This window comes from Mauremys reevesii, linkage group 1 (assembly GCF_016161935.1).
Source record: "Mauremys reevesii isolate NIE-2019 linkage group 1, ASM1616193v1, whole genome shotgun sequence".
Taxonomy (NCBI): Eukaryota; Metazoa; Chordata; order Testudines; family Geoemydidae; genus Mauremys; species Mauremys reevesii.
In genome coordinates, this window is record NC_052623.1 from 85,037,447 (window position 1) to 85,054,364 (window position 16,918).

General features: G+C 43.8%; 1 protein-coding gene across 11 annotated transcripts in view; it reads right to left on the bottom strand.

Annotated features, from left to right (window-relative positions):
* MYCBP2 (MYC binding protein 2) overlaps positions 1-16,918 on the bottom strand; it is a 432,876-nt gene that overhangs the window by 392,063 nt on the left and 23,895 nt on the right. For all 11 annotated transcript variants that reach the window (XM_039512057.1, XM_039512192.1, XM_039512052.1 and 8 more), the window contains one exon: positions 9,063-9,138. In XM_039512057.1, the coding sequence (XP_039367991.1) occupies positions 9,063-9,138 (76 nt within the window). The remainder of the gene's footprint in view (positions 1-9,062; positions 9,139-16,918) is intronic.

A 16,918-nucleotide genomic window follows, 5' to 3' on the forward strand; every position in this document is an offset into this window, starting at 1 on the left:
AATAAGATTTTATTTTTGGTTAGAAGTTAATTCTTCATTTATAAAGTTTATTACCTTTCAAATTTCACTAAAGAGAAATATCAAAGTCTCACTATCTCTTTACCCAGACAATGGTAAAAAGTGGGCTAATATTTTATTTTTTCAAGTATGGATGACCAGAACTCCATATGGCAGAGAAAAGCAGCACATCATTCATAATACACAGTGATAAACAAGTTTCACCAGCATGCATATCTTCCTTTATCATAACCCTAAATAACACACAAGTCTTCAAATTAGGAGATTTTACACTATACCATATGCTGCATAATCTAGCAATAACAGGAAAACCACATAATAGGATTTCAGAATCAACTGAGTAAAACATGTTTTTGACTTTTTATATTTAAATGTAATTCATACAACACTGGCATACATTTGGGAATCTACCTCATGAAAACAAGCAGGAGACCCTGGAGAAATGTTAACCTAAACAGTGGCACAGAAGAACAAATTTAACACTAAAACGTGATTACGGTCAGAAAGCTGACTGCAGAAAAGGCGCATTCATGCTAAGCAGATGAGATCCCTGTGTGTGTATTCAAAAAAAAAAAAAATTCTGACAAAAGTTCATTTTTACTACTGTGACAAAGTTCCTCCTGTGCCTTGGTGGGTCCTGCGCTTTCTGATGGATTTGCTCACCTCAGAGGTTCACAGCAGCCCTTAGTGATGATAAAAAGGGTGCGGGGGGAAGGCCATAGGGAAGTAGCCCAGGGAGTTGTAGCTATCACACAGCTGCTACAGGAGACATAGACAGCTGCTATCCACAGGGCCCTGGGCTGGAACCCAGTGTAGAGCCTCCTCCAAGCACCTTCTTTATTGTCACCCCAGGACCTTCCTCCTGAAGCCTGATAATGCTTGTTCTGCTCAGTCCTCCAGCAGCATGTCTTCTTACTCCCTGTTCCTTCTGCACCCCTCACTAACTATTGGAAGGTCCTTTTCAAACCAGGTGTCCTGATTAGCCTGCCTGCCATAATTGATTCTAGTAAGTTCTTAATTGGCTCCAGGTGACTTAATTAGCTTGCCTGTCTTAACTGGTTCTAGCAGGTTCCTGATTGCTCTAGGGTAGCCCCTGGTCTGGACACTCAGGGAACAGAAAACTATTCATCCCGTGGCCAATATATTTGCCTTCTCGCAGACTTGGTTATCTAGGTCCTGTGGATCCTCCCCTTAGGTTGGGGGGAGGTCCTTTGGCAAGGCTACCAAAAAGATCAGACTCCTGCACCCAACGGGTCTGGGTCTGTCACGCTAGCTCTTACTCATTAGAGCTGCAGAGCAAATATAAACAGAGGAAAGCCAAAAAAATTTCCTGAGTCATACACTAAACAGAATGTTAACTATGTTCCAACAAATCCTAGAGAACAGAGACTGATTTTGAAATCCCACTTTGCAACTACCAAGCCAGAAGTTAAAGCCATCATCATTTTACCAACTAGCTTTGCAAATTTGATATGGAACTCACTGAGACATGAACATGACAACACGCAATACCAGTTTTCAGAGCGTAACTGCTTTAATAAAAATACTTGAAAAAAAATAGACAAATCTGTTCTGCCCAGATTGTCATGTTTCATTCAAAATAAAACAAGCTCCAGACTCAAAACAAAAATGTAATTTCTACAGAATCAGGAAGTTAAATAGCATAAAAATTTAATAGAATATACTTCTGCTGTATACACACACATACACACATTCAGAGTTTGTTGCAATGATTTATAAACCAAATATACATTCACCTCAGTTTTCAGCCCTAAAGCTGAATAAACTGGCCTTAATTAAACAAATTAAGAGCAATTTACTTCATAAGCAATGCTTCCTCTCCTACTGCAAAACAATTGTAGGGCACATATCAAGGTTCTTTGGAGCATCTTCCGCATAAAGCCTTGTTTACTTCATTAATGTCAAATGTTATTGCAATGCAGCTACTGTACAATAAATTTTAACATCTCCATATTTAAACTCATTGTCATTAGAATTGCATGTGGCTTTGATCTATATATGTTGCAGTACCCAACTCTCTTTATAACTAGGTGGCCAAATCATCTTACTTTCATTCAGGTAACTTCAGAAGTCAACACTTTTAGCACTAGACTAAGTATTACAGGCTGTTTTCCTGCATCTTTACAATGAGCGGACCAACTTTCAGAAATTGTCTCTTGTCCTACTTTCAGTATTAAGCATTATGTTATTTGATAAGATTTGAAACCTAAACTAAGTATTCCAACCCATCTGTCCTTCTGCATTGAGCTAACACTGCCTCATTCTTCAGAGATACTCAAACTAGAACCTCATCGATACAGGAGAGAGCTGATGGCAGAGTATTTTCCATGAAAGATCATTCAGTTGGGAGAGGCAGTGTGGTGCAATGGGCTGGAACTCGGAGACTTGAGTTCTAGTCCTGATTCTGCCACTGACCTCCTGTTTTACCATGGGTAGATCCCTTCACCTTGTTGTGCCTCTATTTCCTCTCCCACATGCCATCTTGTCTATTTGGACTGTAAGCTCTTCGGGACAAGGACTGTTTTGTATTGTGTTTGTAGAGTGCATAACAAAATGGAGCCCCAACACTTTACTGTGATAAACGTAAATAATTTTAAGAATAATCCACTTGGTCCTAAATTTATTAATCTTGAGGACATACTATAAAAGTCTAACTTTTAGAGCAGGAGTTCAATGAGGACTGGAGGGCTAGGGGTGCAGCTCTGTTGAGAAATTGAAAGGAGATGTTGATTCGGTTGCCATTATGTTTTTATGTCTGGTAGCTATATACATAAAGGTGCTCATATTGATAATCACTATAAACAGCAGCAAAGATGCCAAAAAACAGATATAGGTGAAAAAATGCCACCACACAATTCATTGAAGACCTGATAATCATAATGTCATAAAAATCACCTATCAAAAATGTTAATAGCCAGTCTGGCTCAACAAGGTCTGAAAATGAAGGTAGGTTACTTGTAGCCAGAGTTCTTCGAGAGGGCTCTGCATATTCATAGTTATGGATATTGCACCACCTAATGGCATCCAAAAATAAAACCTTCTCCAAGCAATAACTGTTCGAGCGCTCCTGTGCCCTCTCCTATACCTCCCCTCAGTGTCTCTGAAAGTTCCAAGCTAAATAGAGGGTGCAGTGCCCTTTACCACCTCAGATTCTTCACTGCCAACCCAGAGATTAAAAAAAGAGCACTCAGACAAAGAGAAAGACAGGTGGAAGTGTGACTATGCAGATTCATCTTGAAGAACTCTGGTTACAAGTAAACAAATTTCATTTCTTCAAATGGTTCTACATCCCACTCGTGGGATTGTTCAGCAGTGCTGAAAATAACCTAGAGGAGGGAACAGAGTCCCAGTTAAATAGAGACTGAAGCACCACTTTACCAAATCTAGCATTAGCCCCTGTCATAAACAGATAGTTAAGGGTTAAAGTCTCTTTTACCTGTAAAGGGTTAACAAGCTCAGTAACCTGATGAACACCTGACCAGAGGACCAATCAAGGGACAGGATAATTTCAAATCTCTGTGGAGGGAAGCCTTTGTCTGTGTTTCTTTGTTTGGAGTTAGTCTCTTTTTGGATTTAAGAGAGACCAGTCATATCCTTCAAGTTCTCCAAGTTTCCTGAAATAGCCTCTTCTATTCAATATAGTGAGTATTAGTTAAAAAGGCGGATTAGTCTTTTGAGTTACTTTCTGTATTTGCAATTGTGTGTTTGCTGGATAAATTCTTTATTCCTGTTTGCTGTTACTTTGATTATTCTGAGGAGGGAGGGGGAAGTCTCTCCAGGTTTATAAGTGAGACCCTGTGATATTTTCCATCCTGGTATTACAAAGATAGTGTGCTTTCTTTCTTTCTTTAATAAAATCTTTTCTTTTTTAGAACTTGATTGATTTCTTCCCTTGTTTGGATTTTCAGGGGAAGGGAAGGGGGAAAAGTGAATCCCTCTTTGTTTGATTCAAGGAGTTTGAATCAAGGTATCTCTCCCAAGGACAAGGGGAGGGGGAAGAAGGTGGGGGAAATGGATTATTTCCCTTTGTGCTGAGATTCAAGGTGTTTGGATCTGTGTTCCCCAGGAAAAGTTTTTGGGGGAACAGGGAGTGTGTCAGACACTTAAAACTTGACTGGTGGCAGCGAGAACCAGATCTAAACTAGGATTTTAGTTTAGAGGAGTCCATGCAGGTCCCCATCTTGTGAACGCTAAAGTTCAAAGTGGGGAATAAACCTATGACAGCCCCTATGGCCAAGTTAAGAGCATAATGCTTAGAAGAGTGTGTACAGAGGACCAGGTCATAGCCCCGCACATTTCAGTAACTGAAACTTGCTTAAGGTAAGCAAGAGAAGCTGCCACAGCTGTAGTAGAATGTGATCATGCTGACATAGGTACAGGAATTTGTTAATGTGTAACATTCAACAATACATTTTTAATCCTTCTAGTGTCTGGAAAGATATGCTAAGACTCATGTGGGTTACAGGTAAAACAGAAATAATCTAGATGATTTTCAAAAACTAAAATATCTAAATCTAAATATGCAAGAGCATTCTTGCATCCAAAATACACAAAACAGATTCCCCTTTATTAATATACAGCTCTGGGGAAAATACCAGCAAATTAATTGTCTCATAGGAAAATCAGACACCACTTTTGGCAAAACCCTGGGATCAGGCCTAAGAACCACCTTATCTTTTTGAAAAGGCACCAATGGTGGCTCAGCCATTATGACATTTAATTTGCTCACTCTTCTGGCTGAGGTTATGGCAATAATGAAAGCCATTTTAAGAGATAAACAATACAATGAACAATCAGACAAGGATTCAAAAGGTGAGTTCTTAAGTGAAGCTAAAACCAAATTAAGAGCCTAAGTAGGGACAGGATTTTTTTTTAAAGGGGGACACAGATCAGATAACCATATTATGCGCAAACAGAAATCTACCATCAACTAAATATGTCAAAGATGAGTTAGAAAACCCTTCAATTTTAAGTCTATTAACTACTCTTAAATTCAAAGTATAGAAGCTGAGACTACTACTAAGATTTTTGCCTCACCCAAGGCACCAATCCTACACCAACAAGGAACATGACCACTCAAGAGTAGGTACGGTCAAAGTCCAATTGCCCAAGCAGTCGGGTAAGGGACCGTGAATCTGATGGGAAAAATCTGCCCTCTTGCTGTTGCAGCTCCCAAACCTGGGCTGCTCACAAACAGCATGCAGGTCCTACCCTGAGTGTCAGTGTTACAATATAGCCGTGATGCAGCAACTCTGACCCCAGCAGCCTGTCTGCAACACACCAGCTACACTCTGGCTTCCGACTATTGCAGCATTTCAGGCTGGGAATCTGACAAAAAGTCAACCCAAGGTGGTGTCTGAAACACTTCTGCAAGACTAAGCAAAGCCCTGCCTTCTCTTTAAGGAAATGTATTGTCATTGGAAATCCAAAGCTCCTCTTTAGATCTTGAACAGAAATACTTTCTACGTGTAACTTTTCCTCCCTTTTTAGTGCGATTTCTCTTAATTTTCGTATTTTCTTTTACTTTGCTCATTCTGAATGTCAAACTGACATTGACAATTTTATTTATCTTTTTAAACATGTTTTCAGAACATTCAGATAGAATAACCGTTCACTCTCACATTCAAAAACTTCTCCTTAAAAGGGAAAGATGAGGAGCTCCTCTAGGAAGATATGAGAAATTAATTTTCTATGCTTTTTTTTTTTTTAAATCATCATTTCTTCCCTGTACAATGGAATCTTATCATTCAGGTGGGAGGCAAACAGATTGGAGACTAAGTCCTTTACAAACAGATAGAACATATCTGGGTATAGTTCCCATTCTGAATGATCTATTTGTTCCCAACTAAGCCAGTCAGCTCTAACATTCATTTTCCCCTTAGATGTGAAGGGAGAAGGAAGAATCTGCCAAAGTCATTAGCAAGTAACCTTCTCTTTATAAGAGTGTTGACCTTGCTCCCCTTCACCTATTGATGTAGGATGTTACCGAAGTATTTGTCTGTCATGACCAGTGTCCAAATATGGGAGCACTAAGCAGTTTGTACTCTTTGTGTTCCCTTTTTGGAGCAGATCCCCAGGAAGTCCTTGACCTGGTGTGAGCATCCCATCCTTCCAGACTGGCATCTGTGGTAATAACTTCCTGACTGGTTTGCCTATCCGGAAGCCTGAATCAAATTTGCTTGAAACCCACTATCTGAGGGACTTGAGTATCTTCTTGGGTATACACCTTTGCTGATGAGTCCTGCACTTGGGACGGAAGAATCCCATGCACTGCTACAGACTAGGGACCGAATGGCTGGGCAGCAGTTCTGCAGAAAAGGACCTAGGGGTTGCGGTGGACGAAAAGCTGAATATGAGTCAACAGTGTGCCCTTGTTGCCAAGAAGGCTAATGGCATTTTGGGTTGTATAAGTAGGGGCATTTCCAGCAGATCGAGGGATGTGATCATTCCCCTCTACTCAGCACTGGTGAGGCCTCATTTGGAGTACTGTATCCAGTTTTGGGCCCCACACTACAAGAAGGATGTGGATAAATTGGAGAGAGTCCAGCGGAGGGCAACAAAAATGATTAGGGGGCTAGAGCACATGACTTATGAGGAGAGGCTGAGGGAACTGGGATTGTTTAGTCTGCAGAAGAGAAGAATGAGGGGGGATTTGATAGCTGCTTTCAACTACCTGAAAGGGGGTTCCAAGGAGGATGGATCTAGACGGTTCTCGTGGTAGAAGATGACAGAACAAGGAGTAATGGTCTCAAGTTGCAGAGGGGGAGGTTTAGGTTGGATATTAGGAAAAAGTTTTTCACTAGTAGGGTGGTGAAGAACTGGAATGGGTTACCTAGAGAGGTGGTGGAATCTCCTTCCTTAGAGGTTTTTAAGGTCAGGCTTGACAAAGCCCTGGCTGGGATGATTTAGTTGGGTTTGGTCCTGCTTTGAGCAGGGGGTTGGACTAGATGACCTCCTGAGGTCCCTTCCAACCCTGAGATTCTATGATTCTATGGGTGGAAAAGAGATTGGTGAGGGAGGAAAAGGGGAAGCTCTGTAGCATCCTCACATGAGCATGGGTTCACTAAAGATTATCCACACAAGAGACTACTGATCTCAGAATAGACAGTGTGTGAGAGTGGGTACTACCCAAGAGGGGCTGACCAGTTTTGATAAGATTCCTCAGTTTTTCCTGTGATATGAAAAAAACTTTATAGAGAATAGCACCTATTCTCCTCTGAGGCGGGAAATCTATTGCAAAGGTGTTAAACTGATTATTCTCCCAATTTAATCACAGAGCCATGGTTCTGCAGCATCCTGACTGGTGCTGGCTATAGCTCTGACTCTGGATAAGGCTAGAAAAAGGAGGTCATCCAGGAAAGAATAAGCAAGAATCCCGTTCCTAGTATTAACACTACTGGCATTTTCATAACTATTTGCATGACTGTTGATAAACCAGAAGATAAGAGACCTGTACTGGTAGTGCTATTCTCTAAGAGCAAAGCACAAGAAGCATCTGTTAGACAACCAAACTGGGATATGGAAGTTGACATGAATAGATCTGAAGATGCCCTAGAGTACCCTTGTTGATAGCAGTTAGTATGGATTTAAGGTTTCCATCTTGAGTTTGTTTCTGTCATGAACCTGTTGAAATATCCTCAGACTGAGAACTGCCTTGTAGCCTTTTGACTTTTTTTTTTGGACTAGGAACAAGAAGATGGAGTGAATGCACTGGGTTCCTCTCTGGAGAATGAACAGATTCTATTCCTCCCATTCAGAGGAGATGAAGGATGGCCATTTGTACGTCTCATCTTTTCTGCATATCCTTTAGCAAGGGAAATGGGATAAATTTGCCCCAATTTGAAAAAAAATCCAAAAGACTATCCCTGTTGCACTGTTTCCAAAATCCATTTGTCAAGGGTGACCACTTGTCAGAACACTGCAAACTGAAGCAGCTGCCAACTACTAATTTGGGGCTCCTCTCTACACTGGGGTGTCTGCTAGACATGCAGTTTGTTTCGAGGAATCTGAGGTTGTACCAAAGAACACACCTCTGCCACCACATGCTCCCCTGCATCTGTTTCATTTTCTTCTTAAGTGTTTCCAGTGGGATTTTCTATATTGGTTGGTGTAAAAGGACTACCCTGATATGGGGTAAGACCTGTAGTCATTCCTATCCTGCTTGTTAGGAACTAAGGTCTTTCTTGATCTTTCCAACAAGTCCACTACCAGCTTATCCATAGGTTTGCCAAATAGCTTCCCCTCACAGTATTTTGAAATGGTTGAGAGCAGTTCATCTGTGGATCTCTCTTTCACTCCCAGGGCCACATGGGTCAGCATACTACCACACTATAGCTCTTGGCTCTAGCTGAGTACCAGAGGGCAATGAGGGAGACGTCAAATATGAAGTCTGCTTCTAAAGACATCTTTTTCAGAGATGCAACTAGTTTAAAGGCCTTTCTATGCTTCAGAGGTATTTCAGATTGTAAATCCATGCCAGAATTCCTTTGCAAAACAAACTGATGCATCTGACAAGTCCTCAAAATGTTTCTTTCCTGCTGATTCTATTCTCCTAATCTGTGAAGTCCTTTGGCAATAGACCCCCATCCGAAAGACTGGCTGTGTCAAACTAGAAGGAAAAGAGCATCAACATAAGGAAATGAGACCACATTTGATTTTTGATTGGGCACATGGTAGCACTATTTGGCCATGCTACTCTGCCTTTTGGTCTTGGCCTGTAAGCTCCCTTCCCTCTTTCATAATTTTTTCAAAGGGGAGGATTTACATAGCTATATTATTCTAGCCTGGAATCAGAACTATATTGCTTAGTGGTCTCACGTTCTCTATTAGACTGGCTTTCCTCCTTCTCTCTTATAGGGATTTCCTGTGGAGGCAAACGCAATATAGATACTGTCTTTAAGCATAGTGATAAAATAATCAGTAGGAAGAAGTTTGTCATGAACCTCCTCCTCTTTATGATATAGTGCAGAATCTGACCAGGTGGGAGAGGTAATATCTTGAACATATGGATCCACATCATTTACCTTGTTTCGTGTTTTCACTTTCAATTTAGTCTTCTGTTTCCTTTTCAGTTTTTTCTTGCTTAAGATTTTCTTACTCCTGAAAAAGTGAAACATTCATGAGAATAAAAATAAAATTTTAACTGGAAACATATTTTAGTAGCTACTTGGCCCTGTGGCCTCTACTACCACACCCTTACAGAAAACAGCAGCAGCACCTAGAAGGAGTTTGCTAGGGTCAAACTATGAATGTTCCAAGAGCCCTATGGGTAAGGCTGCAAGTTTGTCACAGAAGTCACAGATTCCATGCCTTTCCATGATCTCCATAACTTCGGCAGCGGCCGGTGTGGCTGGCTCCAGGGTTGCCCAAGCAGCTCAGGCAGCCCCTAGGCCAGTCGCACCAGCTGCTGCTGGGACAGTCACAGGCCACTGCCTCCACCCACCCACAGCAGCAGGAGGAGTTTGGGTGTGGGAAGGGGCTCAGGGCTGGGAGCTGGGGCACAGGAGAGAATCAGGAGTCTGGGCGGCGCTTACCTTGGGGTATCTCCCCAGAAGTAGCAATATGTCCCTCCCTCTGCTCTTAGCCTCGCATACTGCCTCCACAGCTCCCACTGGCCACGGTTCCCAGACAATGACAGCTGCGGATCTAAGAGCTTAGGGAGGGACATGTTGCTGCTTCTGAGAAGCCAGTCATGGAGCCTGCCAGCCCCTCCAACTCCCTCCAGCACCAGCTACCCATCCCTGGACTGCTCCCCCAGCACTCGTGGCGCACCCCCGGATCACCCCTCCCAGCACCTGCGCTCACCCCGGCCAGCATCCCCCCCAGCACTCATGGTGCCCCCCTGGATCACCCCTCCCAGCACCTGTGCTCCCCCAGAACCTGTGCCACCCCCCCCCCCGCCCCGAGCACCCACAGCACTCCCAAGATTTAGTCAGGGGTATAGTATAAGTCATGGACAGGTCACGGGCCATGAATTTTTGTTTATTGCCCATGACCTGTCCATGACTTTTACTAAAAATACCCGTGACTAAAACATAGCCTTACTTATGGGTATGTGATTCCCAAAGCAATCAGCACCTGCTACAGCTAACGGTGCAAAGAATGTGTCAATGATATTTAAGTTATACTTCACTATTCCACTGGATCCAGTGGGATTCTCACAGAGCTTCCAGAACAATGGCCTCTCCTCTCCCCTTTCTAAGCAGGTTTAGCTGTCACATCAAGAAAAATATCTGTTCCCTGTCCACATTAGCATTTTCACCATTGCTAGCCCTGATGGTGATGAACTGTGCTGGACAAATGATGGAAAGAATTGCAAAAAATTCTGAGTACAGACACAGCCTTTCTGTATTTCTGTCAGGATACAATGTGTACATTTTTAGTAAAATATTTAACATAAGTCAGATCCAAATCCTCCATATAGGAAAGATGGCTTTGAAAATGCATGACCAGCCAGAGACTCCAGATGGAAGGAGAAACTACAGAAGTAGCTAAAGCAGGGACTGCTGCACTGAGGAGAGAGGATAACATGGGGTCCATGAAGAACCACAACTCTCCACACCATTCCTTGGTCCCAGAACTCTGTAGGGAAGCCATCCCTATTTTGGGGATACTAGAGCTAAAATATTGGTCTGGTACCACACCCCACCGCCACCATGTGGCCTGGGGGCCGGGGGGGGAGGGGGGAACTGCAGGGAGGGACCAGCCAGAGACTCCAGCTAGTAGGAACAGCTACAGAAACTGTGAAAACAAGGACTTTAGGACAAGCAGAACATTTTCTGTACTTTCTCAGGCTTGTGCTGATTCACAGTTTGTTCCAACCCTCTCCGTCCCTCACTCCATTTTACACATCCCCCTCTGCCAGGTCTCATTCACCATTCCTTTTCCACATTGCCACTCCCCACGAAAAAAGAAGTCATGAAACTAATATGAAATTTGCTGCCATCACATAGTTCATTGTGTGTGTCTTGTCTATTTAGACTGTAAACTCCTTGGGGCAAGTGCCATCTCTTTCGGTGTCTGTACAGTGCCTACCACAATAGGTCCTTAGGCACTACAATAATAAACGTAACATTCTTTCATGCTGCTCTTTGTTAACAAAGAGTCTTCCAATTTAGAGCACAGGATTGCTGAATAATTAAGCTAAGGGATCCTGAAATCATATAAATAAAAAATTCCCCTATGGGCACCAAAACAAAGATGAGATCATTTATCAGGATGCACTAAATACCTTATTCAGAACAAGGCTGTGAAACACACTTTCTTGAAGTCTACCCTTTGCATGCTACGCTCTACACTCGCAGTAGCCAAACTCTAGAAAGAGAGGAGAATCTTCTCTCTTCCAGCCGCTAGAAGTTGTTGCCATCTAAAATTTGCTGCACACCCTCTAGCCAGAATATGGAGCCCCAAGGAGGGTCCAGTGAAACCATCCTGCTCAAAATTCCACCACCTTCAGATTCCCAGCTGTTGGCTTGATGCTAGGATGAGATGAGAGACTCCTTATCAAGGTACTTCAATGGCTCTTGCTGGCTGGTGTAATGTCCCTGTGGATGCTCCACTTCACGTGACTCCCAAGTAGTACTCATTAGAGGTGGTGAGTGCTTTGGAGGAGGATCTAAAACTGATTGGAAGACAGCAGTCCCAAGCACAGCATCTATGCAAGATGCACGCACTAGAGCAATGCTTTGAGAAATGTGTGGATGGAGGCCCATGTGAAAGCTTTGCAGATTTCTGAAATAGGAATGTCTTTTAGTAGGGTAACAGAAGTGGCCTGCAATCTGATGGAATGGACTATATATAGCTTTAGAAGGTAATGGAATATTGGCAGCTTCGTACCAGGAGAGAAAGTCTCTGGGGGCATGCGTGTTCCTGTAGCTCTATCTGTGACAGAAACAAATAACGGAAGAGAGGCCTGAAAGGGTCTAGTCCTATCTAAATAGGAGGACAACAGCCTTCTAACATACAAGGTGTGAAGGATGTCATCCTCCCTAGTCTAATGAGGTTTATGGTGAAAAACTGGGAGATGACTAGTCTGATTGATATGAAAATCCAAGATGATCTCAGGTAAGAACCACTGATATGGCCGGAGGGATACCTTGTCTTTAAAGAAAACAGTGTAGCCACTGGGTGTTAATGGAAGGTTGATAGCAGGAAGAGAGGGGATGCAAATTAGATATGGAATTGATACCCATCTCAGCTAAGCTGGTGCAATTAAGACAACCTTGGCTCCATCCTACTTGATCTTGTTTAAGACTAAGGATGAGAAGTATTGGAGGATAGGCATATGACAGATTCTTCAACCAAGAGATGAGAAGGTACCTCCCAGGGGAATGGCTACCTAGACCTCCTCTTCAGGAAAACTTTGCACACTTCATGTTGGTGACCCTGGCAAAAAACCAACCTACTTCTGGAAAACCTCAACTGAAAAATATGTTTGAGTATGGAGTTGGCAAGTTCCCACTTGTGATACTGAGACAAGCAGCTGCTGAGACCATCACCTATGGTGTTGAGGCGGCCAGATGGATAAACAGCTGAAATAAGGATGTGGTGGGCTACACACCAGTTCCATAACTTTAAGGAAAGGGAAAAGGCTCTCACTCCCCTCATGTTTTATGTTGTACGTACTGGCCTTGTTGTCTGTCTTTACTCTGCTGGACTCTCCCTTGATCATAGGCAGGAAGTCAGATGGCAGGCATATCTGATGGCCCTCAACTCCAGAGGGTATATGGAGAGTAGATTCCTGGAATGTTCACCTGCACTGAATAGTATGCTCCTGAAGATGAGCTCTGCATCCTAGAGAGGATGCATCTGAAACTATAATGGTGGTGGAGGAGGAAGGTGGATGTGTGAAAAGGACTCACGGTAGGGACTGACTGGGGGAGAAGCCATGGGACAGAAGAGTGCTGCCTCTGACATTCAACAAAAGAGCTAGGTGCCTTGGAAAACTGTTGATGTTAGGCTGCCCAAGAATCCCAATATGGCTACTGGGAAGGATCAAAAGGAAAAGGGGGCAGCATCCCAGACGCATCATACCAGTAGGGATGTGGAACTGCTCAACACTATGTCTTGAAGTGTCCCTTAAATAAAAGGCTCCAGGCATATCAGACCTGGGTTTATAATTGAAGTAATTTTGAACAGAAATTAGGGAGTGAGAAAAACTGTTGTCTACTGTGGCACTCTGTATCTCAAAGCAGCACCCTGGAACTGCATATGTACTCCTATCATATAATTATGATATATCTCATAGGAGGCATGTCATGTAAGATATCATATGAAAGGCCATGATCTGCAGAAACCCATTGTTCTGTCAAAATATGTATATCACTGGTGTGTATCTAGTTATGGGATTTTACTATATGGTTGTTACTGAAACATGCTCTAAGTTTGCTAATGATATACAAAGAAGGTGATCCCCCACCCAGGAGAGCATTCAACCACCATTAATCAGCAGGAGTTGTAATTAAGGGATTTACAATTCAATGACAGTTGCACAAGACCCCACCAGGGGGATCACTCAACCCTATGACTCAGCAAAGCCCACCAGGACACGTCTGGCCTAGTATTTTCCAGGCACACAGACTGAGGCTATAAAATAAGGGATGGTGGCATCATGCATTGGCCTTTCTCCTCCCCCACCTATGCTGGAAAGACAAAGACTTCACCTGAGAAGACCAGTCCCAGGCTTGAGAGAAGCCTGTGTATTAAGGACTGCAACATCCAATGGGGTGAGAAATCTGCTTGATCTAATTACTGCCTAGTCTGATCATGTTTAATATTTAGACTGTGAACTTAGTTACCAAAGAAAATAAAAGTATCTCTAACCTTTTATGCCTACCACTTAAAATCTATCTTTCTGTAGTTAAATCTGTTTTATAATTTTACCTAAAACAGCGTTTTGGTTGAAGTGCTTTGGAAATCCCAGCTCAGAGTACAAAGGCTTGTGCATGTTCTCTCCACACTGAAGGAGAAGACTGGGTAATAAATTTCCACTGGTCAGGCTTCTGACCAGGGCAAAACAGTACAATTCTGGGATGCAATGTTGAGGAGCTGGGGGCAATTGGCTGGTGCCTTTCTCCATGTAATTCATGAGTGACTTAGGGAGCATTCATGCAATCTGTAGTCCTGGGCGAATTCTGTGCCACGGCACATGTGCAGAAACATCCCCCCCGCAACCCCCCGCAGTTTTTCTTTGCTTTCCCACAGAAACTATTTTTCTGGGGGAAAGCAAAGAGAAGTTGCACCAGTGCTCGTTAACCCCTCCCTGGCAACACGGGTGCGTCTGTTCAGGTCAGATCAACCCCCAGAAAAAAAAAACTCACCCAGCCACAGGAAGCTTTGCACCTCGGAGTGAGGCACAGGAGGGGGGAGGGAGGTCCAGGTGCGTGAGGGGGTAAGGTTCAGGGGAGGTCCGGATGGTCGGGCAGACAGGGACAGCAGCTCCCCATACAGTGACCCCTCCCCCCAGTTCTTGGCCCCATTGCTCCTCAGCCACAGGGGGAGGGGTCACTGTAAGGGGAGCTGCTCCCCCTGTCCACCCAACCCCTGGGCATCTGGACCTCCCCGCACCCAACCCCACCCTCCACCGAGCCTCTCACACACACCCGTCACCTTTGTCACCTCCCCACAGCCAGAACCCCCCCCAAGCCCCTCGCACCCAAACCCCAATCCCCCGAGACTCATCCTCTGCATCAGGAGCCCCACATACCTAGACCCCCACCCAACTGAGCCTCAACCGGCTGCATCCTGACCCCCATGCCACCAAGCCCCACTCCCCCAGCAGCCAGATCTCCTCACTGAGCCCTAACCACCTTCACCTGGACTTCCCTGAAAGTACCATTATTACCCTGAACCCAGAACCCGCCAACAACCCCCTCTGTATCCAGATCTTCCCTGCACCTAGACCCTTCACCAAACTGCCAGTCACATAGAACACTGATACTGCTGATGGAATTCTACCCCAGAAAGTTTAAAATGTTAAAATTCTGCAAACTTCTGCATTATTTTGGTATTTTATTTCAAAATACTTTTCAGCAAAAAATTGAAAATGGTGTGATTATACTGTATTATTTTGACAAATAAAACATGCAGAATTTGGCAGATTTTTAAAATATTGTATGCAAAATTTTTAATATTTTGGTGCAGAATTTTTAGTTGTTTGGCACAGAATTCCCTCATGAGTAAATCTAGCTGGGTGTGGGGCCCCACATGCTGCTATGCTGAGTGACAACAGCGCCTGGAGGGGCTTGCTGATTGTCAATAGCAAAGCACTGAGAGAGAGACCGACCAGGTTGGCGAGTTAAGGGAGCACAGCAGTTCCCCAGTTCCAGGTTGCATCCCACAGTCCAAAAGGGGGACAGACAATGATAGTGTAGGAGGTTGTCCATTCGCAAGGAACCAATCAATACTGGGGAATCATGTGGCAGGTAAAGCAGGTCCTGGGACTGGCAGTGTTCCATCACTGAAGGAAGACTCAGATTCAGAGATTAATAGGTCTCTGGAGAAAATGAATTCCTGAAGTACTGGATGGTTCTATGAAGAACTCTGACAAGTCTTAGCAGCAGCAACCTGTGATACTGAGAGTGATGCAGAATGCGCCAATACCAGCTGACTGATGGATCTGGGTACCGTATGCAGCAATGAGGAAGTGGAGGTCACAACTAGTACCACCTGGAGTCTCCTAGCACCTTGATCCTGCTTATATGCTACCTAATGCTAGGTTTAGGTATAGAGGGACTCTCAGTACAGAGAATCCTTGAGACCTCAGCAATGCCTTTTGTGGCACTTCCAGTATGGCAGGTCTCTTAGGGCTCAACTTCATTCTGATGAGATTTAGGGGTTCTCTTGACAGAGAACCTCATGCTATCACTTGCAGATCTAATCAAGCTGCAGAGGTAATGGGACACTATGATCACTTGGAGATCACTGTCGGGGGGGGAGGGAGGGGGAGGAGAAGGGGCAGAGTTCTGGGTCTGATGCTTGCCAGAGGGAGTGTTCCACAATGGGGAGTCTAAGCTTATCTCCCTCTCTTTTCTGAAATGACTCTTGAATCATAAACAGATCATGCCCTTGGACAGCACTTGAGTATCCCTTAAGCAGCAGATACAGTGCAAATGGCCATCTCTAACTGGTAAGGACTCCCAGCAGTAAGACAATGCTGGATTCCTGGAGATTTAGGTATGATCCCCCCAAAAAAGGCTCCTTCAGGAAGGAAAGTTCCCACAAGAAGGAAGAATGGTGTTGGGGGTGAGGAGGGAATGTTTGCCTCTTGGGGAAAAAAAATTAAAAACGAACTATTGAAACTAATTTATTAGTACAAGTTAAACTAAAGGTTAAGTACACTATCAAGTACAAATGGCATAGTTGGCAAAATAAGGCAGCACCACTAGACACTTTGTCTCAGGCCAAGGCAGTTAAGAAGGAACTGAAGGTGGTTCATCCGTCATAGTCCTATATACCCTCAGTACAGGACACGAGAATAGATAGGGGGCTTGTGTGGATCAAGCAGGCACTGCTACTGAAAATCTCCAGCAGAAAGCAAAAGGGGTGCATGCACACCTGACCTGGAGCACCCACAGGGCACTAATCGAAGAAAAGTTAGGCTCAGTTCCAAAGTGATTAAAAACGGCTGGGGGAGGGGGGTGGCCCATTTTTATTGGTCAGTTATTTCCAGGTCAAATTTGTTCAGTAAGCAAGCAGGAACACACCTGTGAGCTCAGCAAACACAACCTGGCCTCTGAAAAATGAGCTGTTTTCTTTCTTGTTCACATCCACACTAAAGATTCTGCAGATACAATGCTGTCTTCAAGGTAGAATTTGGTACTGCAATTAGAACTTAACAGTGAGCTTTTACAGCTAAGAACCCAAATTTAGCATGAAAACT